Here is a 22,358-nt window from a genome sequence, read left to right as displayed (position 1 = left end):
CTCTTCCATGACCTCCAGCACTCTCCCATGGGTCTCCATCTCGTTTTTAGCCAGTTTTCTTTGATTGAAGTGCACTTTGGCCCCAGAGCACAGCGGTGCCATGGTGTCCCTCAGGGCCTGAAGGCTTGCCATAAGGAGCTGAGACACAGTTCTCTGGTTTGTGTTTGGTCTAAAGGAGGGAGTTGTCGCTTCTGAGGGCATTATAACTTTCAATAAAATGTAGACTTCCTCTCGAGACATTTGAAACATTTATGAACAAACCAATGAACGTGAGAAAGTCCTTTGTCTTAAATAAAAATGTCTTTGCAAGGACAATAGCCGGATACAAACGTCTTGGAAAAATGAAGTACCTCTCGACTGCTTTTACACACGAGCAAACATAAACAAACCTGCATGCACGCATGCTAACTCCCACCCAGGATTTCACCTACCTGGGATCCTAATGAAGGACCAGCCGTGTCTTTGCTGCAGGGACATGACGCCCCCTGGGCTCTGAGGGAGGAAGGCCTGCGAGCGTGGAGCCCAGGCGCTAGCCAGCTCGGGGGATCCGTACAGGAAGCACTGCTTGGCAATGAGACTCCCTCCATCTCGTATTAACCTCCATTCATACTCGGCACTGCGATCCACACAGTAGCGTTCCATGGGAACTGAAGTCACCTAGGGAAAGAAGAAAATCCCTTAGTCAACACCCCCGAGGCTGTTTACACTATCAAAGTGTCATTCCTCCAGATAATTGGCATCCATTTCCCAGTATTCAGTCTTTTTATCGCTAAGAAACACCAAACAAATTGGAGCTTAAGGGGGGAGAACAATCGTTTCCAGTTGTCGAACTTGCACACACACACACACACACAGGCACGCACAACCCTGTCTTTCTGACATTTTGTTCGAACCCCGCGGCTCTGGCAGGAAAGCGTGGCAGAGGTCAGCGGTGCTAACAGCGCTAACAGGCCTTTGAGTAACAGATGACCATTTCCTGTAGTGAATCACACCGCTCACAACCCCTTTCCACTGGCCATTTCTTTTCTCTCCCTCTCCCTCTCTCTTTATCCCTCTTTCAGTTTTATGAAGAATTTTATGGCGTGCTGACAAGCGGATGATATTATCTTCCTTTCATTCTTATCTCTGATGAAAAACAGCTCAGCTTTGGCCGGGCTTCCAGTTTTGCAGCGAACAGCTGACCAATAGGAGCACGAACACGCAGATGTGGCCATAAAAAGCCAACAGGGTCAAGAGTCCCTCATGAATATAGAGAAGAAAGGCTACTAATCTATCTTATCACTTTCCCACAGTGCCCATATGCCCCTGGTGCCTAGGGGCCAGTGCCAACGCGGTGCCAGTTCTCACATCGTACCCATGAGGCCAGACACAATCCCGACTCGGGGCTGGGATAACACAGAGAACAGTTAACAGCAGATGTTGGGGAGAAAAGAACAGTTTCTCATACATGACTGTACCATTAGCGTTACAGATATGATTCAGTACAACCCCACTGATCACGTATAAAAGATTAATATCTTGACTAGCGTAAGTAGGACATTTTCCTGGCTCACCGTCTTTTGTTGGATCTGAAACAACCTTCCTATCCACCAATCAGATTTTCAGATTAGGTTTAGGGTTACGGTTAGGCTTAAGGGCTTGAAAGAGATTCTGATCAAACTGGCATTTGATAAAAGATCAAATTGTCTCAGGTTTAAAAGGTGGCTCACTGTTAGGGTTCGAAAAAGAGTGGAGGTTCAAACCGGGAAAACGAGGAAGAAAACTGAGTGAATAAAACATATCAAATTATAATATCATAATTAAATAAGCAGAATACAAATATAGAAGAATTATAACGTTATTAGTTTTATAAAATAAAATACTATAAAATATATGTAAATAACTATAAAATCTACTTAAAATATGTAAACTCATATTATAATATTATTGTAGAAATAAAATTATATTTATAAAAAATAAAAAAGGAGAATAAAAATTGTATCAATAGACTAATTAATCAAAATAATTTGGCTTTTATAATAATAATAATAATAAGAAGAAGAAGATGAAGTAGTAGTAAGACTAAAGTATATGTAATTGTTTGAGATTTTCTTTATCAATCTAAAAAGATCTGAAAACCACTCAGATATTTTGGCTATAATTGTTTGACAGGAATACTGATCTTGAAGCAAATGAGCAAATAATGTTGTCAGTCTCAACTAGCATGTTTCCTTTAGTACCAAACATGTTAATTCAAAATATCTCGATAATTTCCCCAAGTTTGCGAGTATCCCAAATGGCGGTGTGGTTTTTGATGGGCTGTGTGTTCACAGCCAGAGAAGCAGCCCTTAACCAAGAGCTCTGATTTCTCACTGGTGGGCTTGTGTTGTTTGGTTACTCTCCACCGGGGTCATGATCAGCTGAGCAGAAGATCTGTCAGGAGGTCAAAGAGGATAAATAAACCAGGCTTGTACTGAGGGCCACACAGAGAACAAGTCTTTCATTTCGGATAGCAAGTTTGTTTCTGAGACAGCGGGAGATCCCTGTCAGCATCTGACCACCCTCAGCAGACTTTTGCCAAACCGTTACTGGATACTGAAAACTGAGTTACTACGTATAGAAATCTGGATTTATTTCAAACTGCTAAACTGAGTGAAAGTTCTGCCAATCAATATGGTCTACTTAGATGTTTGTGGAGGGAAAGGCTGTGTGTTTCTCACCCTGGGTGTGACGGTGAGTAAAAACTTGGGTGGCTGGGTAGGCTGGCATGGTCTGAAGGTTTGAGTAAATGAGCGTCTGCTATGGATGACCACGTCAGTGTGACAGATCACCGAAGACCCTGTGGACGTAAACACCAAATCCTGCAGGAAAGAAAGAGAGTTAGTGTAGCATATTACACCCTACTAAATCACATACTGTCAAAACGTCAACATGAATGAATGAGTGAGTGTGTGTGTGTGTGTGTGAGGATGGACATTATTCTGCACAAAGTGTAAATTTATCACAAAGGAGTAAATGGGCCTGCAGCACCTCCTAGTGATATTACTACTCTCTACAACGAGTTACTCCTAATCTAATGGAAACCCAACTCCCATCTCATCAGCTCCATTTGTCACAAGTCAAGGGGTCACACTGAGCAGAAGTGATACCCTAAATGAGACCACAGTGGTAACAGACGTCCAGACGAGGTCACGGTCAAAACAGCTCTAATGACCCACATGAATCATAAAGACCAGCCTATATATCTGCCTGTTTCCTGTCTGCATCCACAAAACTGACCAGAATAAACAGACATGTCAACTTCATTTAGAGGAGGCTGTGAGCTAATGATGGATGAGGTGTGAAAGACATGTGATGAGAGAGAGAGAGAGAGAGAGAGAGAAAGAAAAAAAGAGAAGGTGAGAAAAACCAAGAAAGAAGGAGTGAGAAAGGAAAGAAAAAAAGCAAATGCAAGCAAAACAACACAAATAATTAGAAGAACAAAGGAGTGGACAAAGAGAGCAGAAATGAAAGATTGGAAGAGTGCAAGAAAGAATAAAAGAACAGAGGAACAAAAATAAAGTCAAGATGGAAGAATAGGGGATAAAAAAAACTAATTAATAAATCACAGGAAAGCAAAAATTAAAGAACAAAAAGAGGGAGGATGAAAGAACAAATAAACAACAATAAAATAAAAAGAACATAAAGCAGAGAAAATTAATACATTTATTTATTTTTTTAAGAAATCATAATAAGCAAGCAAGAAAACAATAATACAAGAAAAACAAACAAAAAACAGAGAAAGAAAGAAAGAAAGAAAGAAAGAAAGAAAGAAAGAGAGAAAGAAAGAAAGAAAGAAACTTGAGAAAGTAAAAGCAAGCAAAACGACAGCAATAACTAAAAGAATGAAGAAATGGGAAAAGGGAGGAGAAATAAAAGAATGGAAGAGTGCAAGAAAAAATTAACAGAAACAAAGATAAAGTCAAGAAAAATAGGAGAAAAAAAATTAAAGAAGCAAAGAGTGAGTACAGGAAAAAAAAGCACAAAAAAGCAAGAAAATGTAAAATTCTAAACAAAAACAAAAAAATTCTTAAAAATAATTTATAGGAAAGCTAAATTGAAAGAACAAAAACAGAGAGAGTGAAAGAACAAATAAACAGCATTAATAAAATGAGAGAACAAATAGCGAAAGAAAGAAAGAAAGAAAGAAAGAAAGAAGAAATTAAAAGTGGGTTATCAATGAAAAAATAGAAGAGTGCAGGAAAGAATTAAAAAAACAGAATAAAGTCAAGATGAAACATGAAAAAAATAATTAAAAAGAGGGAGTGTGAAAGAACACATAAACAGCAATAATAAAATGAGAGAACAAAAAAGCCAACAAAAAATAATAAATGAACCAACAAAAGAAAAAGCACGCCGGAAAACAACAAATAATATAAAACATGAAAGAGAAAGAAAAAAAAGTATTACTGAAAGGATCAAAATGGACCAAGAGGATTACAAAGAAAGAAAGAAAGAGCTGTGCTGTAGGCCAGTGTCAGCAGGAGTGCTTGAGTCTCGTTTCATAAAGCACAGGCTTCAAACTCTTGCCAGGACGTCAGTGAGAGTGACCGTACAAACACAGATGAGGTGTCAATATGATCCAGCATCCAGAGCCCTCACTGACGGATACAAACACATCTGCACAGAGACGAGGATCCCTCGGTTCACATTCAGCTCACATTTAGAGACTGGGAATCAGTTTTAGAGAGTTTCTTGGTTTACAACTCAAAATGGCAATATGTTGCAATGTTTGGAGAAAACTGAACTGCTTCAAATTGTGCCTGGGGCAGATCTGAAACAGTAGAAAAAGGCAGGTGCTTTCACTTTTGTCACTAGTTAGTATAGTTTAAGGTTCTTTACAAGTGCAACGGCAGGCCTCCGAGTGCTCGATATGGGCCAGTCCAAACGGGGAGCTGACTGTTGTGGTGTCGTGTTCCCCATCCATGCCCCAGTGGAGCTAGGAGACGCTTGTGTGGTATAAAAGCTGTAGTGGGAAGTGGATAATATTACACCTCAGTCAGCACCTTCTGAACACAGCTTCCCCTGACCGTAGCCTGAACGCACGCCAGCAAGCCAAACTGCAGGTTAACCCTTGCCGCTGTTTGGCCTCCAGGGGACGACACTGTAGCTTCTGGACTGGGACATCCAGCATCACTTCCTCTATGGTCTTTCCTTTCCCCGCTAATCAGTTTGGACCTTTGATATTCCCATCAGCATTTGATATACAGCAACACTGGAGAGATTCGTGGGTGAGTAGAAATAGGTTTCCACAACGAAATACGAGCCTTAGCCGCTAATGAAAGATGAGGGTTATTTAATCTGGTTCGGTGGGGTAACCCAAAGCAAGAGTAGACCTGTGCACTCACACATAAACTCCAAAACGGTGGATGGACGAACAAATACGCCAAAATTTGTGCGATCAAATCTTTGGAAGATTTTCATGATAACTAGACATCTAGAAGCAAGTCTTTTCCACAGTGTCTTTTGAGTTATGCCTGAGAAATATCCATTACTTATTATTTTTGGATGTACCTTTCAACGAGATCGTATTCCAATAATGAGAAGTCTAGGGGACGTTCACACAGAAGGCAATTTTTGCATTCCACTGTACTGCTTTTCATATGTTTTTCTATGCATACATCTTACCCTCACATCTTCTGTCTCACAAAAACTCATGCATCACGGCATTCCAAAAAAAAAAAACAGATACTTTTGGTATCTGTCACGGTTCTGAGAGAAGAACACTTACAAAGGACAGCATATGGCAAACCTTCTCTAATAGGAAAAGCCTCAGCAAACTCAGCAAAAAGGGAATTATTTAAATTTATTTATATTAATTATCTTTAAAATGTAATCAGAAAATTGAGGTCTATCATCTTAGTTCGAGTGGGACCTTTACCATTAACAAATGGTGATTTAGGCAACTGGTAAATATACAGTCATATGACAAAGCAAGAAAAAGAACGACAGAGCTTACCTGTAGAACAGGACTCCTGTGGACATTTGGGTAAGATGTTGGCTGGTTAAGCCACAGGATGAGATCTCTGTGTGAAAGAAACCGCTTGCCTAACCGGGCTCTCCCTTTAGCCTCGTTCTCCTGCACCTCTTCATCCCACAGGCGGCTGTGGTGGAGCCGGTAGGCCGATTTGAAGGACAGATACAGAGCTAACCACCTGAGAAAAGAGGAGATTTTATCATCAGCTCTTTAAGTTGCTTTTGCTTGCCATAGAAAACAATGAACATGATGAAATGGACCCAAATCTCACCTTAATGCACTCAGCTATGCATCTCAAGTGTGGCAATAATCAGATTCTTATTGATATATTAAGTGAACTGTCCTGTTATCTAACTTACCTCGCTAGAGTCCCCTGAAGCATGATGTTGGACATCTCAGCAGGAGACACATCGATGAAACGAAGGAAAGAATAGCTGCTGCCTTCATCGTCAGCTGTATCAGTTGAACATAGGATCACAAATTAGATAAGTTTACAAAATCGAAATATAATTGTTGAATAAAAGAGACTGACTTTTTCGGTGAAACAGGGACTGTTGAATGTGTTGAGCAGAGAACGGAGAGAGCAAAGTCTGCTTCAGCCTGAGAAGTGAGAGAATAAATAAAACAATGATTAAAAAAAGACCATTTGGTTAAGAATCACCCTAAAGGTTTGTTCACAAAGCATAATACCTACAAAGAACTGTAACAAAAACTATAGATTACAGTCAAAATCATTCATACCCATGGTAAAGATGATCAAAGAAGACTGAAAATACATTTCCACAGCCCATCAAAAGTTTCTAGCAGGGACCGTCTCCAATGGAGATATATTTTCTCAGACTTTTTTGATCAAAATGACTAATTTTGAGCACAACTGTATGTTGTCTGCTGGCTGCTGCTTTAAATGTTCTGATAAGCTGACAATGTTTTTTTAGCATTCATTAGCTGGTAAAACATATATATATTGTTCTTTATTCCAACAATATTTGTGTATTTGTATTTGTGGTGTGGACTTTCATATTCTTACAGAATTGAAGTGGTTATAGTTATTATCATTGGTGTGAACAGGCCTTATGGAAGGTACAGTGAACCTGGGAGCTACACTGAGATCAACTCACTTGGTCTTTCCGTGGTCAGACATGGCGTGTCGGAAAAGAAATTTGGACATGATGAAGGGCTTCAGGGACATGTGGAAAGGCGAACGTATCTCCTGACGCTCAAATAGGTCTGGGTGGTTACAAACCTTTTTAAGTTGAGAAAAACATGTTTTAAAAACAGCAGCTCTTCACTCTATACACAGTAAGAGTTTAAAAGGTCACACAGGCTTTAAAGGGATAGTCCACCCAAAATATTCTGTCATAATATACTCACCAAATTTTCATTTTTGGGTGGACTATCCCTTTAAAGCTATCCAACCCGGCCTCACCTTCCTGAACTGCATGACAAGGTTCATGAGGCTGCTGGTGGTGCTGTGAGCCTGCTGGGCCGTGCCCATTGACGACTGCAGCAGGTCCTCGATGGAGATCTTGTTCTTTAGAGCCTGGTAGAGCAGCCGCTGTCTGCTGGTCAGCTGGCAGTACGTCAGGATTTCAATCTGAGAAGCAGGTTTTATTTTTTTAAAAAGCAACATAAATATTACACACATACACATTTTAGGTATGAAAGCATAATTTCGACTGAGAGGCTGTAAGACACCACCTTGTCAGAGAGCTCGTTCTCCACATCCTTCTTTATTCTGCGCAGCATAAAAGGTTTTAGGATCATGTGCAATCTGGAAAGTTGGTCTGAAAGGGTAAACCACGATAAATCAGGTCAAACGACAGAATCAAATTATATTGCGTCTGAAATCCCAAATAATATAGAATAAATGAATTATGTTGGCTTGAGAAACCAACAAACTGTTCTTGACTAGCTTAGAACAGAGTAGATGCAAGCAAAACATTCAACGGGCTAAAATATGCTAGCAAAATGATGATAGGCTAGATGAAGAACAGATGAGGATGTCTTTTAAAACTACTTCAAACTGAAAACTTTTGGACTTTAAGCTTTTAAATCTACTTCAGACTTTCTATCCTGTCTTTCCCACATCAACATCTACATTTGCCTTGACAAACTTTTTTTTTATTATTATTTATTTGACTACATCGTCCCACCCTAACACATATTGTATCCTACTTGGAGATCAAATGAGCAGTAAACAACAACTTAAAAGAAATAAACACAAGAGTTGACTGACTTTCATCGATAGCAGATTTGTTTTCAGCATGACTCTCGATGTCTTTGGAGAACCACTCGTTGAACTCCTCGTGAGAGTCAAATAAAGTCGGCATGATGAAATGAAGCAGGGCCCATAACTGAGAGGAAGAACAACAATGTCAGGTTTTTCTTTTCGCACATGTGGACTCTCAAACAAGGTATCGCATGAATGCACTCACTTCTGCCATTGTGTTCTGGATCGGCGTCCCTGTTAGCAGAAGGCGGTTCCTGCACTGGAACTGAAGGAGAATCTTCCATCGGACACTGCCAAGAATACCCAGACACAGCTACTAAGACCTCCCAAGCAAGCAGCAAGCTGAGGTTAACGGAGGATACAACCCTCGACGTGACATCAACACTCACTGCTGAACTCTGAATCCCACAGGTATTTTCTTCGGAGCTCATTTCTCAGACTCGGTTAAGTCTTTCATTGATTATGGGGACTTTAGAGACTTAAGGGCTCATGAAAGCCACTCTGACTGCCCGTTGAGACTCTGATTGGGCAATAAATCATGGTCCACCACAACAGAAGCTGCTGGCACATGTGCTGTCATCTCCAGAGAGGCACAAACTCACACTCAGAGCTCGAGAGGCCATCGTTCTCTGAAGGGTTCCAGTCCAGACATAGTGTCGCTAAACTGACTGTGAGGACAGGGACATGGAACATCTGAGATGCACCAGTACTGGAGACTCCCTGGAGCATCTGGAGCTTTTTATAAGATCTTTTACCCTTGTTTAAAGGTTCAACTTAGGATACATACCAGTGAGACAAACAGACCTTGGAGCTTTATTTGCAAGAAAATACATAGATTGACTGCCTATACTTGGCCATTTTAAGATTTTCAGCAGTGTGGCAAGTGCTAGAGTCAGTCCCCAAACATTTTAAAATATTGTTTTCCAATTTTTTTTTGTCAAGATTTGTTTGTGTGTAATAATCCTATATGCTTTGCATTCAATCATCTTATTATTCCAGAAATGATTTACATATAGTGCTACATGTATACAAATAGTGTATGTGTGTAAAGTAAACGTCTGAAAAACTGCTATTAAGAGTATTAATCGAGTGCTTATTACCTGGTGCTGCTTTTCAGTGCCTGGGCCTCATCCAGAACCATATACTGCCATTTCACCCTCTGGAAATACTTTACATCCTGTACTACCAGTTGATAACTGGTGATGACCACATGAAACGGTGCATTCTGGGTATAAAGAGTTTTCTACAGAAGCCAAAAAGGGATAAAACATGGTTCAAGTAGTCGATTTCAATTTATCTGATATTTTAGAGCATAGGTCTTCAACCCTGCTCCTGGGAACCCACTGTCCTGCAAAGTCCTGGCCTGGGACTTTTCAAGTGATCCTGAAGACCTTGCTTCGCTGGTTCAGGTGTTTTTGAGACGGGTTGGAACTGAACTCTGCAGGACAGTGGGTACCCAGGAGCACACTTCAAGATCTATGTTTTAGAGCAGTATTCTCATAAATGTTTACCTGGCTCCAATATTTTCTATTAACTTTATGATCGTGAGGATTCCCCCAGTATTGAGCAATATTCTTATGAAATGTTTACCTGGCTCCAAAATTTTCTAATAACTTTACGATCGTGAGGATTCCCCCAGTATGGCAACACCTGCAAGACAGAATGAGACAAAATTGCAATTCTAAGAAATATTATTTAAATAAATTTGTCTCAGCCTGATGAAATGTAAAACTAAAAAAATATATATGTGTATACTTTTCATAATCGTATATACAAGGTGTATTACATGACTTATTTAGGGCTCTACAAGAAGAATAGACTGATTAACCCAGGCACGAATGAGAAAGTAAAAGTATGGATTTTAATTTATCATTATATTTCTATAAGTTCCAGTTATTACACAAATTAAAAAACATGATGCATTACTTTTTGTATCTAGATTTTAATATAAAACAAAAACAAGCATTTAATGAAAAACATTTCCTTCTGACACACAAAAATATGCCGCTAAAAATAAATTGTGGCAGGGCCAGTAAAAACATTGGCAGGGCAAGTATTAACCCGAACAACTGGCCTTACCAGGCCAACAAAAAGAAATAATTATTGCTCAGCCCTCCGATATTCCTAAAGTTTTTCTGGCTGGGATTTCAGATTCAGATGATTTGTGAGGTTTAGTCTGACTTGCAGGGAAATGAATATTTAGGTTGCTGATATTAGTGGAACACGCTATAAATGATACAACACTGCCCCCTAAGGATTACAAAAGTCTGACCAGAAGTGCAGTAATCTGTCATGCGTTTCCTTACAGCAAACATAAGCAAAAAAAAACACTTTTTCCATTGTTCTGAAAATAGACATAGTTCAATGGGTTTATAAAACATTTGACACAGTGAGGGACACTGAAAGAGAGAGCGGTAAAAAGGATTCCACGGCTACAGGTGTTTCCCTGCACAGCTGTCACACTCACCTTGAATTTGGGGACAAAGCGAGAGAACTCCTGATGCCAGTTGTTGAGTGTTGAGGCTGGGGAGATGATCAAGAAGGGTCCCCAGATGTTTTCCCTCTGTCAGATAGAGCACACGAACACAAAATAAGCTAAACAGGTGCGGACAGCGGAGGGGGAGGGGACAGAGATGGTGGGAACGAAAGAGAGAGGAGAGAGGGGTCAAGCAGGAAACAACTGAAGAACGAGGTAACATGCTACCATGGCTTCCTATGGGCCCACAGCGCTACACTTTCATATCAAATACCAAAACTCTGCATCCTCCTCTTTTCACAAGCCCTGGAAGTCACAGAGAGCAGCGGAGACAGCTGGAGGGTTCACACTGATGCCAAAAACCTGATTTGTCGTGTCAGGGGTTTGTTTGGGAGAAAAGAATATGATAGCACTGAATCAGAACCGACAAATGTTTTCTTTTAAAATCCTGGTTGTTTTATTCCCAGAAAATAAACCTTTTCCAGATTTTCGACCTGAAAGACCTGGAAGATTGGGAAATACAGTATCTTTCAAGTGAAATCAGTTGGCTTGAAGACGAAACAATAGGGATGGAGAGAGCATATACATGTACTTGCTTTAAAAAAAATTATTAGTAGTAGTAGTCGTAATAGCAGTACTACTATTTGTTATTTATGGAACTCTGTAAATGTATTAATAATACTAAAACAGTAAAGAAAAGCTAGAGTGAATGCCAAGATTTTCAGTGTCTGTTCCTCAAACAAATGTGCTGCATGTCTTCAGAAAGCTTGGAACATCAATCCTTACCTCTGCCAGATGAGCCAGCAGAGCAATACTCTGGACCGTCTTTCCAAGCCCCATCTCATCTGCCAGAATGCCATTAATGCCCTATAAGAGACAAAAATCACCTAAAGATCACAGGCAAATACACTACTGTTCAAAGGTTTTGGGGTCATTATGCGCTTACGCTAACCAAGGCTACATTTATTTTAATCAAAAAACAAGAAACTTTTTTTTTATATTATCAGTGTCATGCTGCATAAACAATACATGCATGATGTATTTTTTTCAGGATTCTCTGATGATTAGAACACAGTGTGAATGTGTTTACGGTCATTTATTATTGACCCAAACATTTGAACGCTTATGTATATAGAAATAAACATAAGAGAACATCAAAAATCACCTGTTCATAAAGATTGGCCAGCCAGTTCATGCCTTTGAGCTGGTAGCCTTTAAGTTTCCCATTGAAGATGGTGGGCTGGGGGATGTCTTCACCTGCTTGAATAGATGGGTTTGACAAACTGTAGCTCTCGCCGAAGCCAGAGCCAGACACGCTAGCCGCATTCAGAGAGGCACAGCGACTGTCCTTTGCTTCATCATCAAACAACCTAGTCTATACAACAAAAAGAGGGACATGTAATAATTTCCAGCAGAAATTCATTCATACAGACATGTATGATGTAAATCAAAGGTATAAAATACACTTACTCTTGCCTGGTGAATCTGGTATGCCTCTTTTGCATTTTTAAGGGCCTGAGACTTGTAATATTCACTATCTGCAAAAGGACAGCATGAGATTTGACATTTAAAAATGCACATGATTGTAATCGGCATTTTGATAAGATCTATCCGGGTGGGTAAGAATAAGATCTTACCATAGTCTTCCTGGCCGACATTGACCAAAACCCCTCCACCGATGTCGATCTGCCGTTGGGAGGTGTTGTCATCCAGCTTGCGTAGGATCTCCTCCTGTGTGCCGTCTCCCCCAGCATTCTGCTTGCCCCCCATGAAGTGAGCATACAGTTCTGTCTGGGTGATCAGGAAGTTAAGCTTCCTCTGCTGACGCTTAGCCTAATAGGACACACAGGAAGAACCGTCAGGAAAATGATTTAGGAAGTGATTCTCAGCGAAATATCATTTCTAGTGCATATTTGCTGATACCTCCCGCATCTCCTCATCCAGTTTGCGTTGCTCAAGAGCCTCTTTTTCAGCACGTTTGCGGTGCTCCTTCTCCACCTTCTCATACTTCTTCCAGTACAGCAGCATTTCTTTGGTGAGGCGGCGTGCTCGCGGCAAAGTCTCTTTGCAGTTCTTCTGTGCTTGGATCGCAGCCCTCCGGACCTCACGCATACATTGGTGGGCCAACTGGACAAGTGTACACATACAGTTTTTATACCAGATTGTCTCAAAATATTGACTTGTGACATGTTTAGGGTCAGTAAGTTTTTTTTTATTTTATTCAGAGGGGAATTACATTGAATTAAATTGAAAATTAAATTTATCAAAAGTGTAAGTAAAGATTTCAATTTCAAATCAATTCTGTTTATACTTTAGATATATTTACATACTACATACATTTTATATATCTTATAAGTTTATATTTATTAAAGGTGCTGTATGTAGGATTGACACCGAGTGGTTGAATTAGGTATTGCAGTCCAAATTCTAAATATTGGAGAGGGTTTTTTTTTCACCGGTCTCTCCTCCTCAGATACGCAGGTTGACACGCAGGTTGCTAGATTGACACACCGACAGGAACGAGCACACTTGACGATGAATTAAATTAAATATGCTGTGTTTTCCACCAACTGGAAACCCGGGGTGCAGAAATACAATTGGGTAAACTGGCAGTGGGCGGGTTTCACAAACCAAAACAAAGACCGACATTCCGGCTGGAATGCATATTTTCAAAGGAGAATAACTGACTGTTGTTTTTCAGATAAACAAGTATGCTAACTTAGCATGTTTCTTAATTATCTGCAAACATGTTTTGGTAATGTTATGCTTTAGTAGAGTCAAAAACTTACATACACCTTTAAATAGAACTGACAAATATTTCAATTTGTTAAAAAATGTAAAGTACAACAACGGTTTTCAATATTGATGATAAGAAAGGGTTCTAGAGCACCAAATTAGCATTCAAGAATGATTTTTGAAGGATTATGTAACACCATCAAAATATAAAAATAACATTTTAAAATATGACATTATTTAACTTTTTTCCCAAATAAATGCAGCCTTGGTGAGCATGAGAGACTTCTCTAAACCCCAGTGGTAGGTTATGTAAAAAAAATAAATAAACATCTCTTACCTTTCTGGCATTGGATAAAACAAAGTTCCTTGCCGAGACTTTCTGTTTAAATGCCTGAAATGAGACAATGAAAACCTAGATTAAAGCGGAGAACCGAAGAAACGGATATCGTGCATGTCACAAAGCTCAATGGGATTCCAAAGAAAAATGGTTGCACCTTTGGGATTTCTTTTTTGGCAATCGTGAGCCAGACCTTTCGTCTGCGAGCATTGAGCTGCTCGATGGTTAAGTGCTTCTTTTTGATCATGGGAAGAGGTGCATCATGAGAAAACTTGGCAAAAATTTTTGTAACGTGTGGCCGACCCTCCATAGAGAACTCCTCTCCTCTTTTCTTCTTCTTTTTCATCTTTTTTAACTTGGCTAGGAAAACAGAAGAAGGATGAGTATTCAAATGATCAGAAAACAGCTACTGTCATCCTCTTTTGCTCTGTAGGCTTACCCTTACATTTCTTCTCTTCCTTGATTTTCTTTTTCTTGAGGCCCAATAGGTGGCGCTGCTGCTCGTAGAATGGGTCTTGAGTGGACAGGAGGCCTGTGCTGTAGTGTTGATAGTGCTGCAGCTGTGAACACAAACACACATTACCAACTGGTTCCAGGAAGCAATGTATGCGGGGGCAACTATCCCAGACTTTCCCAGCAAGTGGGTCGTACCTCTCTGTCAGAGTGGAACTTGCTCTGGTGGAGTTTGGTGAACTTGTGCAGGCGCAGCATGTCCTGGAGCTCTTCCCGTGACATTGTGAAGTCAGAATCCTCCGAGTCGGTATCGGAATCTGTGGTTTCATCGCTCAGCAGGATGCCCTGAATTTCACAAACAATCTCCCAGACATCAGGATGCTTATAGGACAGGCACAACTGACAAGGAGAATTCTTATTTTGCCAGTTCAAATAGTAGTCTGGAAACCTGTTTCCTCTTCAGAGCAACTGAAATTTTATATCTTATTACTGCAATTTATTTGCATTTTGTCATAACTGCAAAAACAAATAAAAATCGCCCCTGTCCTCTTAGAGTTGGTATCTCAATATTGTGAGTGTACTTCTTTCTTTTAATTGTGACTTTACTCTTACTAGTACTCTCACAATTTTGACTTATCATGACTTTATTTCTTGTAACTGTTAGTTGATATTTTGCAAAGTGCCTTTATTTACTTTTTTAAATGTTATATTGCAATCACTGGTTTTATATTTTACTCTTGAGGCGGAAACAGACTTCTTTAAAGCTGGGGTTGGTTTTAGATAAAGGTTTTCCCAGAATTACGGTAGTGTTGTATCTATACATTACCTTTAGCCATTTCCTGCTTTTCTTCAGTTTTGAGAAGTTATATAGACTGGCCTTGTCAGCTCTGTACTCTGAGGACGACAGTTTGGGGTTTAAGGTGAACTCAGTCTTTTTTTTTTTTTACTCGTTAAAAGCATCTACTCCAAAATAAATGAAGAGTACTTATAAAAATATGTTTAAAACCATATACACATCGGAATGCTTAATAAAGGCTGCCATGTTAATCCCATGACCAGCCAAATACTACTAATTTTGTCATAGCAATGAGACAAAATGTACTACATCAATGGTATTAGTGCAATATATACAGAAAATGACATTCTTATGTTATATATCATGGCTACTTTTTCTTTTATGTCTTGTACCTTGCAGCACAGCGCCATTGAGAGTGCCACACTCTGCCTCTCTATCTCTGCAGAAGTCCTTGCTCTCATTCTCAGGGTTGATGTGATCCTTTTTCACTGCCAGCAGTGGGTTAGACGAGGCCAGAGAAGACCCCTCGCCCAAACCATCATCGCTGTCATCGCTGATATAGAGTAACAAACACAACCGTAAACAAACCACCACAGGCCTTACCACCAAGCTGCGGTGCATTCATTGGAATGGAGAAACACTCAAAAACAACAAAACAACGAACTACGCAAAACAAATGACCTGGAAATATTCTGGTTAAACACAGCAGCAGTCTGCTTTAAGAACGTGTCTAGCCGGAGGGATCGCTCAAGGTACTGCAGGTGAAGTGGTTTGGCCAACTTTGAGCTTGTGGTGTCTCCCACACCATCCTGCTCTGAGGCCATAGGTAGAGGTTAAGGGCCCGATCACTGCAAATACAATATGGAAAGTGTTTGTCGGTAAACTCTAAATGAGATTATGAAGATCATCTGAATGCTTTGAATCGAGGTCATAGAACAGTACCGTACCTTTCGAGAGCGAAACTTCATATTTCACGATTTCAACATTGAGTGTCCCAGAAATGATTAATCTGAAACAGAAAAGGATGTGATATTGACTTATTTACTGATTAACCTGTCTGCTCTTATATAAAAAAAATCACTGTAAGATTTATTGCACATTTAGTATAAGAATATTGCTTATAAATAAATATTCAGAACTTAATGACCATAACAAATTTTAAATAAAAATTAAAAATAAATGTAAAAAAAATACATATGCATATGGCATACTGGCAGTAGCTGGATGATAATGAAGTGGATAGAGGTTAACACAGCTGACAGGTTTATTGAGAGCATACTGAGATGTTATACTGAATTTGTTTCATTGTTGTTGTTGGATGTGGATGTAGGCCAACAGAGGAGCTAATCAACCTGATAAACAGCCTTGTGAGGTTCAGAATCAACTGGACACAAACTTATGAATGGCTTGGCCTGAACTTTTTTCAGATTTGCATCTGTTCAAAGATTTCAAGAAAAGTAGATTTTTCTTATTAAAGTTTGGGACTGGTAAAAAAAAAAAAAAAAAAAGTATGTTTAAAAAAAAAAACCTTACTGACCACAAAAAAAATTCTTACAAGTATTACACAATTCAAGTATTACAGAAAAACAGACAAAAGATTTTTATAAGTAGGACCAAGTAGCAAATCATGTTTTTGTGACATCAAGTGAATTCATGGAGTCTTTAATGTTGAGAAAATGTAGCAACAACAATCTCAGTATGTCAAAAATACAGAAGAAAAAAATCTATTGCTACATCACTGCAACTTTAAAAATTAACAAACATGAAGCACATGGATGCATGGTTTAATATTACATTGGGGAATTCTGAACTAATACACTTGAAATTAAGGGTTCATAAAAAATAAAAAAATAGATAAATGGAAAATAGGGTGAATGTTCTTTTCACATCCACTTTTTAAAACTACTAGTGAACTCTCAAAATATACGTTGTATTTATATAAACATAGGCAATGTTTTATTAAAAATGCACCACTGTAAAAGGATTTATATATGTTTGTAGTAATTCAACCCACTGCAAATCTAAAGCAAACATGATACTCCACGTCAAATAATACTGGTGCATTTGCACAGGTTTTTGAAAACATAAGCAAGCGCCTCACCACTAACGTTAGTGTTTAGTATCCCATTTGACCACTTCCTGGATGCAGTATGACAAACAGAGCAAAGGCTAATCTATGAGTCACTCATTTCAATAGTGTGGCAACACATTTGCCTTTAATATCTGGGGAACTATTATCATACAAGCAATAAACACATGTGTTACTAACAAATACTCGTCAATTTAGGTTTCTTCATACGAGACAACACAATTTACAAACCTAACGCACACTGATGATAGTCATACGAGCGTAGTAACCTTTTATATAAAGATGAAATGTTAGCGGTGCAATGTGTCTTAAGACTTATGAAATTTAGGTAAACCTACTGTTCACAAAATATTATTGACAGGCTTATGTTTTATTTCCGACTTAGCTTAGCTAGCACACTAAACTGGCTAGGTTTAGCTAACGCAGTGCTGCTTGTTAATCTGAATCCAGGGTCACTGTACATGTTGTTAGTTAGCACCGCTGCAATGTAATGTAAACTTGAGTCACGACCACTAAAAACTATGACGCTATTAAGTTGTTACGTTAGCTGGATGCTGTTTGGAATGATAACCGTACAAAGGTGATTCTTTTTAGTATCGTGACAAGTTCTTGATCATTTTGAATAAGTGAAATGGGTTCTGTCTCTTTAAGGCCACCACCTCTTTGTCAAATGAAATTTAGGGAGATATGATTTAAAATGAATCGTAATGTTCCGTGGCCTTGTTCCACGTGAGGTCAAGCACCATCTGTCCCGTCTCATGTCTCTAAGCACTGCGGGAGTCGAGGAGGCCAGAAGATCTGCGATACCCATATTCTAATTCTTTTTCCCTCCCGGCCATCTTCCCCCCTTGCTCCTCCACCATGTTCCTCATAAACGCTAGCTCACCTTGTCCCCCGTGTCCGCCGTTTTTGCTCTGTCTCTGTTGCAGCCGACTCGCAGCTCTCTGTCTCCAAAATGGCGGTTGTGAGCGAGGAGAGAGACCGTGAGTCGGTAGCAGCAGAGAGGCGGCCACTTTCAGTAACTGAGAGAGCAGGGACACGGCGCCATGGCGAGGACAGAGTGGGGAACAGGCGTGCCAATCAATTATAGAGCGAAGGCTGCAATCTTATAAGCATTTAGGGACGTATCACAATAAACTACTAGTGACGAAAAGAAAAGAGTAGTCTCGTTTAAAAAAGATAGTGGTGAGAATCCGACCCTTTATAAATGTAGTGGATTGTATTGGAAGAGAACGTAATGGCTATCGAAGATCTATTGATTGTGCCTAGAAAAACCGAACGTTGCCGAAGGTCTTATGACGTAACACTTTCCGAATGTTTCCTCAAAATATCGCGTGATTGAGACTTAACGTAGAATTTGTCACAGTCTTGTAATACACAAATAGCAGTAATGCAGTAGGCCTATAAAAATCTGTATTTTCTATACAACTTCATTATCATTTTTTTTTAAGGTAAGGTCTGTTGTATTAAGTCTTCCTAACACATTTATTTAGTTTTCTCTCTTTTTATTTTCACATTTGATATATTTTCCCTTATCTCCGTGTTATGTATAAATCATTGTCCATTATCTCTTGGTATTTATTTGTTTCGTATACAGTTGTTAAACATAAATAAACCTAATGAACAGAAGTCATTTAACCTATCAAATAAATTACTCCAACTCATTAAATGTGAAAACTTAAAATGTGCTAAGATATAGAATTGTGTATACATTACTTACTGATTTCCTCCTGATTTCCTTTTTTTATTTTTATTTTTTTATTTTTTTTTACAAATGTCTTTACATTAGAAGTTATCTCTTTTCGCTTTTGTCCCACAACATTGTATCACAACACAAAATCTGGCTAAATAGCAGTCATTTATTCTTTTTTTGTGGCATACTGTACATTAAAAAATATATATTATACACATTATTCCAAAATGAAAACAAATGCACATTAAATTTTGAAGTGACCAGTGAACAACATAAAATGAAAGAAGGCCATTTGTACAGTACCCATTTATTCAGAATGTAAAATTCTAAACAAATTAAAACTTTCACAATGCACAAATGGTTAATATGTCAGGATATGTACAATGTATAACATAGATTTATTGTGCAGCCCTCAAATGAACTCATGGATTACGGTGTCCTTCAGAGCCAGCTGGGCATCTCTTGATCAAACTTCTGTGGCTCTATGAAAGGCTTGTCAATGGATTTGATCATCAGCTCACCACAGTAGACACACTCACACGCTATGATATCATCAGACTTTCTCTGCTCTCTGCTTCCTTGGCCATTGCCTAAGCTGACCTTATCCTCCTCTTTGGGCCTGTGCCAGGATTTGGTGGTCTGAGTGGTTGCTGCCAACTTCTTCTGAAGCACCTCTAATTTATTCTGCTTAAAGGCAGAGAGGTGAGGGATGACTTCCTGTAAGAGGCAATCATAATGGAACATGTGACCACACAGGAAGAGATAGAAAGGTCTGTTGAGCAAAGGGAAATCGCAAGTGGCACATTTTTCCTGAGACCCCACCACTCCGTACTTGTTCCTCATCTCCTGGATGTCTTCACGGATGAGTTTGGCACTTTCTGTGGCCTCCCATTTCTTGCTTTAGCTCCTCAATGTGTTGATTCTACTCTTCCAAGGAGTTGAAGTGATCTATTGTCACAAAATCTGGAAAGAAAGGCAAGATGTCCTCAATCTTCAGAAGGCTGCAACTTGACAGACAGTTCATGGCCTTCTTCACATCTTTCTCCTCCTGAACTACATGATGAGCAATCTTCAGCCACAGCTTCTTCCTCAACTCCTCGTCATCCTCTGGAAGGTCGGCGCAAGACTTGGCCAAATCTACATCCACCTAAACGTTTAAATACAGGCATTATTTAATAAAAATTAAATGTATAATTATCCCAGTACAGACCTAAAAAGAAAATTATTTCATTAATTTATCACCAAGTTTATGATGTTCCAAACTCACCTACAAAGACCTTTGTTCATCTTCAGAAGACAAATTAGGATACTTTTGCTGAAATCAGAGAGGGTTTAGATACCCATGTGTTGTGGTAATCTACTGAACATGCATCAAAAACTGACACGGAAGATAAGAAAATGTTGAATAAAGTCATTATTTTTGTTTTCTTCACGCACAAATGGTATTCTCATATCTTCATAACAATATGGCTGAACCACCGATATCAAATGGACTAATTTAACGATGTCCTTACTATCTTTCTCGGCCTTGAACAGTCAGAAAGCTCTCCGATTTTTGTGTTTTCAGTGTTTGGAGAGAACATCCAAGGCTGCACAGTAGTCATCATGCTGGCAATGAGATATGAAACGCTCATAATCTTGCAATACACCATGTTGTCCACGTCGACGTGACTGGCGAGCAGGTCGTAGATGGTGTTGCGATTGTTGTAGAAGCAGTGTTTATGTTTGGGGCTTTTCAGAAAGGTGCGGAACTCTTTACGGGTCTCCAGAAAGTTGCTTGCTTGCTGTCATCAGCCTCCAGCTGACCGAGCCGATTCAAATAGAGTTCTGTCAGTCAAGTGACCAGCAGTGTGATCTGAATCTTCTCGGAAGGCTTGACGTTGGTCAGCTTCTTAATCAGAAACTCTTTCAAGGCCTCCTCCTGCTTGGTCTCGATGAACTTTAGCGCAATCTCCTCAAAGTAGTTCTGAGTGAGAGCACATAGCATTTGGCGCTCTCCAGGTAGCGCTTGTTTTGGAAGCAGTGCTCCGCCTCTTTGGCCAGCACCATATCTAAGCATTCTGGTCTGTCTTTGCAGTACTCTTTAGCAAGGTCAAACTTATTCATGTTCATGTTTATCTGCCAAACGTCCTGTGCCTCCCTCTGGACGTGGTAGCGAAACACAACTTTCTCGGTGTAGAGCCACACAAGCCCAGTGAATGGATCTTTGATCATCTTTTTTTAGACTGCCGAACTTTTCCGGAAAAACCTTTTCTTCGTGCACTACCTGTCCATTCAGAGTGTGAATACTCTTGACATGGTCTGGGAGCAGGAGCAGGAAGTGAAACTGGGTGAGTACTATAGAGATGGGCTTGATGGAGTTTAAATCTATATCTGAGGTGTATTCCCACACTTGAACAGCACTGAGAAGAGAGTCGGGCCGCACATAGTCCAGCTGTCCATACAAAACCCCCTTTCCCATCATCCATGCAAAGGTCTTCGGGGAACTGCACAACTTAGATGTGTAGAACGTAATCTCACTGTAGCCCATGTTGACTGGAAACTCCTGGAAGCTGGGTAAGAGATCCTGGTTCTGGGCTAAGATGGAGCTGAACCCCTGCTGCTCGGATCCATCTGCCAGCTTTCCTACAAACTGGAACAGGCGGTTCCGTGTGGTCGCAACTATGAAGAACTTGGATTCCAAGCCACGTTCTACCTCGAGGCAACAAACCAGAGCGGGCTTACCATCCTCCTCCAGGGAAAGAACCTGTCTGAAATAATGGTCTGGGTTAGTGTTGAACAGACTGCCCTTTGAGGCAGAGATCTCTGCTTCAAAGATGATATCCATGGCTGGTGCCGACCAGAATTGGCCCAGTGTTGGTCTCAGAGCCGATTGATCTGTTCCATCCTATGCTTTCAATCAAGTGGCCTCTCCATCGTGACAGACTTCATACCTTTTGAGTGTTTCGGTTTAGGTATACACATTCGTTTGTGGTGAGGCTGATGACTAAATGTGACCCTGTAAGACAATCGATAAGGTCGTTATACGGACTGTCAATTTAAGCAGTTCAGCAGTAAATTACAAATTTAAAATTGCCAGGCCTGAGTTTTTGATCCAGTTTACACCAGGTATAAGATCCATCTTCAGTCAATTCTAAACATGGGTGTAAATGGGGTTCAAAATGACCATGTCATATTTGTATTGTAAAAGCGAATCCTTCTCATGAGCCTAATCACTTGCTAAATTAACTACTGTGCCTAGGACAGTTTTTAAACTTCGCTGCTAAGTATGTATTTTAATTGTACATTTACAGCTATATAAACATACATTTAGAAATGCAACAATTTCTATATATATTTAAAAATATATCAATATTAATTTCTACATTATTTAATATTATCAATTCCTTTAAAAATTTCTGTAAAGTTTGTGCTATTGACTATCACAAGATAATCTTGCAATGTCAGGCATTAAGACCAAACTAATCAGTTTTAAATATATATATATCAAAACATTAAATTGCAGCATACAGGGTAAAACATAATTAAACAGATTAAATTGTGGTATTTGCTG

The 22,358-nt window shown here is 39.5% G+C and overlaps 1 protein-coding gene and 1 pseudogene across 3 annotated transcripts in view; both read right to left on the bottom strand.

Moving 5' to 3' along the window:
• Nucleotides 1–18,164, bottom strand: part of LOC127983708 (chromatin-remodeling ATPase INO80) — a 33,598-nt gene extending 15,434 nt beyond the window's left edge. The window contains exons 1-27 of one of the 3 annotated variants that reach the window (XM_052585955.1): nucleotides 17,999–18,164; nucleotides 15,971–16,032; nucleotides 15,705–15,871; nucleotides 15,416–15,576; nucleotides 15,054–15,121; nucleotides 14,426–14,572; nucleotides 14,214–14,334; nucleotides 13,932–14,134; nucleotides 13,775–13,828; nucleotides 12,625–12,828; nucleotides 12,339–12,534; nucleotides 12,172–12,239; nucleotides 11,867–12,076; nucleotides 11,488–11,568; nucleotides 10,693–10,788; nucleotides 9,816–9,875; nucleotides 9,326–9,468; nucleotides 8,431–8,515; nucleotides 8,232–8,349; nucleotides 7,694–7,779; nucleotides 7,422–7,589; nucleotides 7,114–7,238; nucleotides 6,528–6,595; nucleotides 6,355–6,448; nucleotides 5,978–6,173; nucleotides 2,700–2,840; nucleotides 432–657 (exon numbers count right to left, since the gene is read on the bottom strand). In XM_052585955.1, the coding sequence (XP_052441915.1) occupies nucleotides 432–657; nucleotides 2,700–2,840; nucleotides 5,978–6,173; nucleotides 6,355–6,448; nucleotides 6,528–6,595; nucleotides 7,114–7,238; nucleotides 7,422–7,589; nucleotides 7,694–7,779; nucleotides 8,232–8,349; nucleotides 8,431–8,515; nucleotides 9,326–9,468; nucleotides 9,816–9,875; nucleotides 10,693–10,788; nucleotides 11,488–11,568; nucleotides 11,867–12,076; nucleotides 12,172–12,239; nucleotides 12,339–12,534; nucleotides 12,625–12,828; nucleotides 13,775–13,828; nucleotides 13,932–14,134; nucleotides 14,214–14,334; nucleotides 14,426–14,572; nucleotides 15,054–15,121; nucleotides 15,416–15,576; nucleotides 15,705–15,847 (3,262 nt within the window). In that variant the 5' untranslated portion in view covers nucleotides 15,848–15,871; nucleotides 15,971–16,032; nucleotides 17,999–18,164. The remainder of the gene's footprint in view (nucleotides 1–431; nucleotides 658–2,699; nucleotides 2,841–5,977; nucleotides 6,174–6,354; nucleotides 6,449–6,527; nucleotides 6,596–7,113; nucleotides 7,239–7,421; nucleotides 7,590–7,693; nucleotides 7,780–8,231; nucleotides 8,350–8,430; nucleotides 8,516–9,325; nucleotides 9,469–9,815; nucleotides 9,876–10,692; nucleotides 10,789–11,487; nucleotides 11,569–11,866; nucleotides 12,077–12,171; nucleotides 12,240–12,338; nucleotides 12,535–12,624; nucleotides 12,829–13,774; nucleotides 13,829–13,931; nucleotides 14,135–14,213; nucleotides 14,335–14,425; nucleotides 14,573–15,053; nucleotides 15,122–15,415; nucleotides 15,577–15,704; nucleotides 15,872–15,970; nucleotides 16,033–17,998) is intronic. The other 2 variants (XM_052585956.1, XM_052585954.1) reach the window with 2 other exon arrangements.
• Nucleotides 18,165–18,951: 787 nt separating this feature from the next.
• LOC127983517 (vacuolar protein sorting-associated protein 18 homolog) lies at nucleotides 18,952–21,926 on the bottom strand (annotated as a pseudogene).
• Nucleotides 21,927–22,358: the final 432 nt, after the last annotated feature.

This window comes from Carassius gibelio, chromosome B20, assembly GCF_023724105.1.
Source record: "Carassius gibelio isolate Cgi1373 ecotype wild population from Czech Republic chromosome B20, carGib1.2-hapl.c, whole genome shotgun sequence".
NCBI lineage: Eukaryota > Metazoa > Chordata > Actinopteri > Cypriniformes > Cyprinidae > Carassius > Carassius gibelio.
Note: the sequence above shows the minus strand (reverse complement) of the source record. Positions and strands in the feature narration are given on the sequence as shown.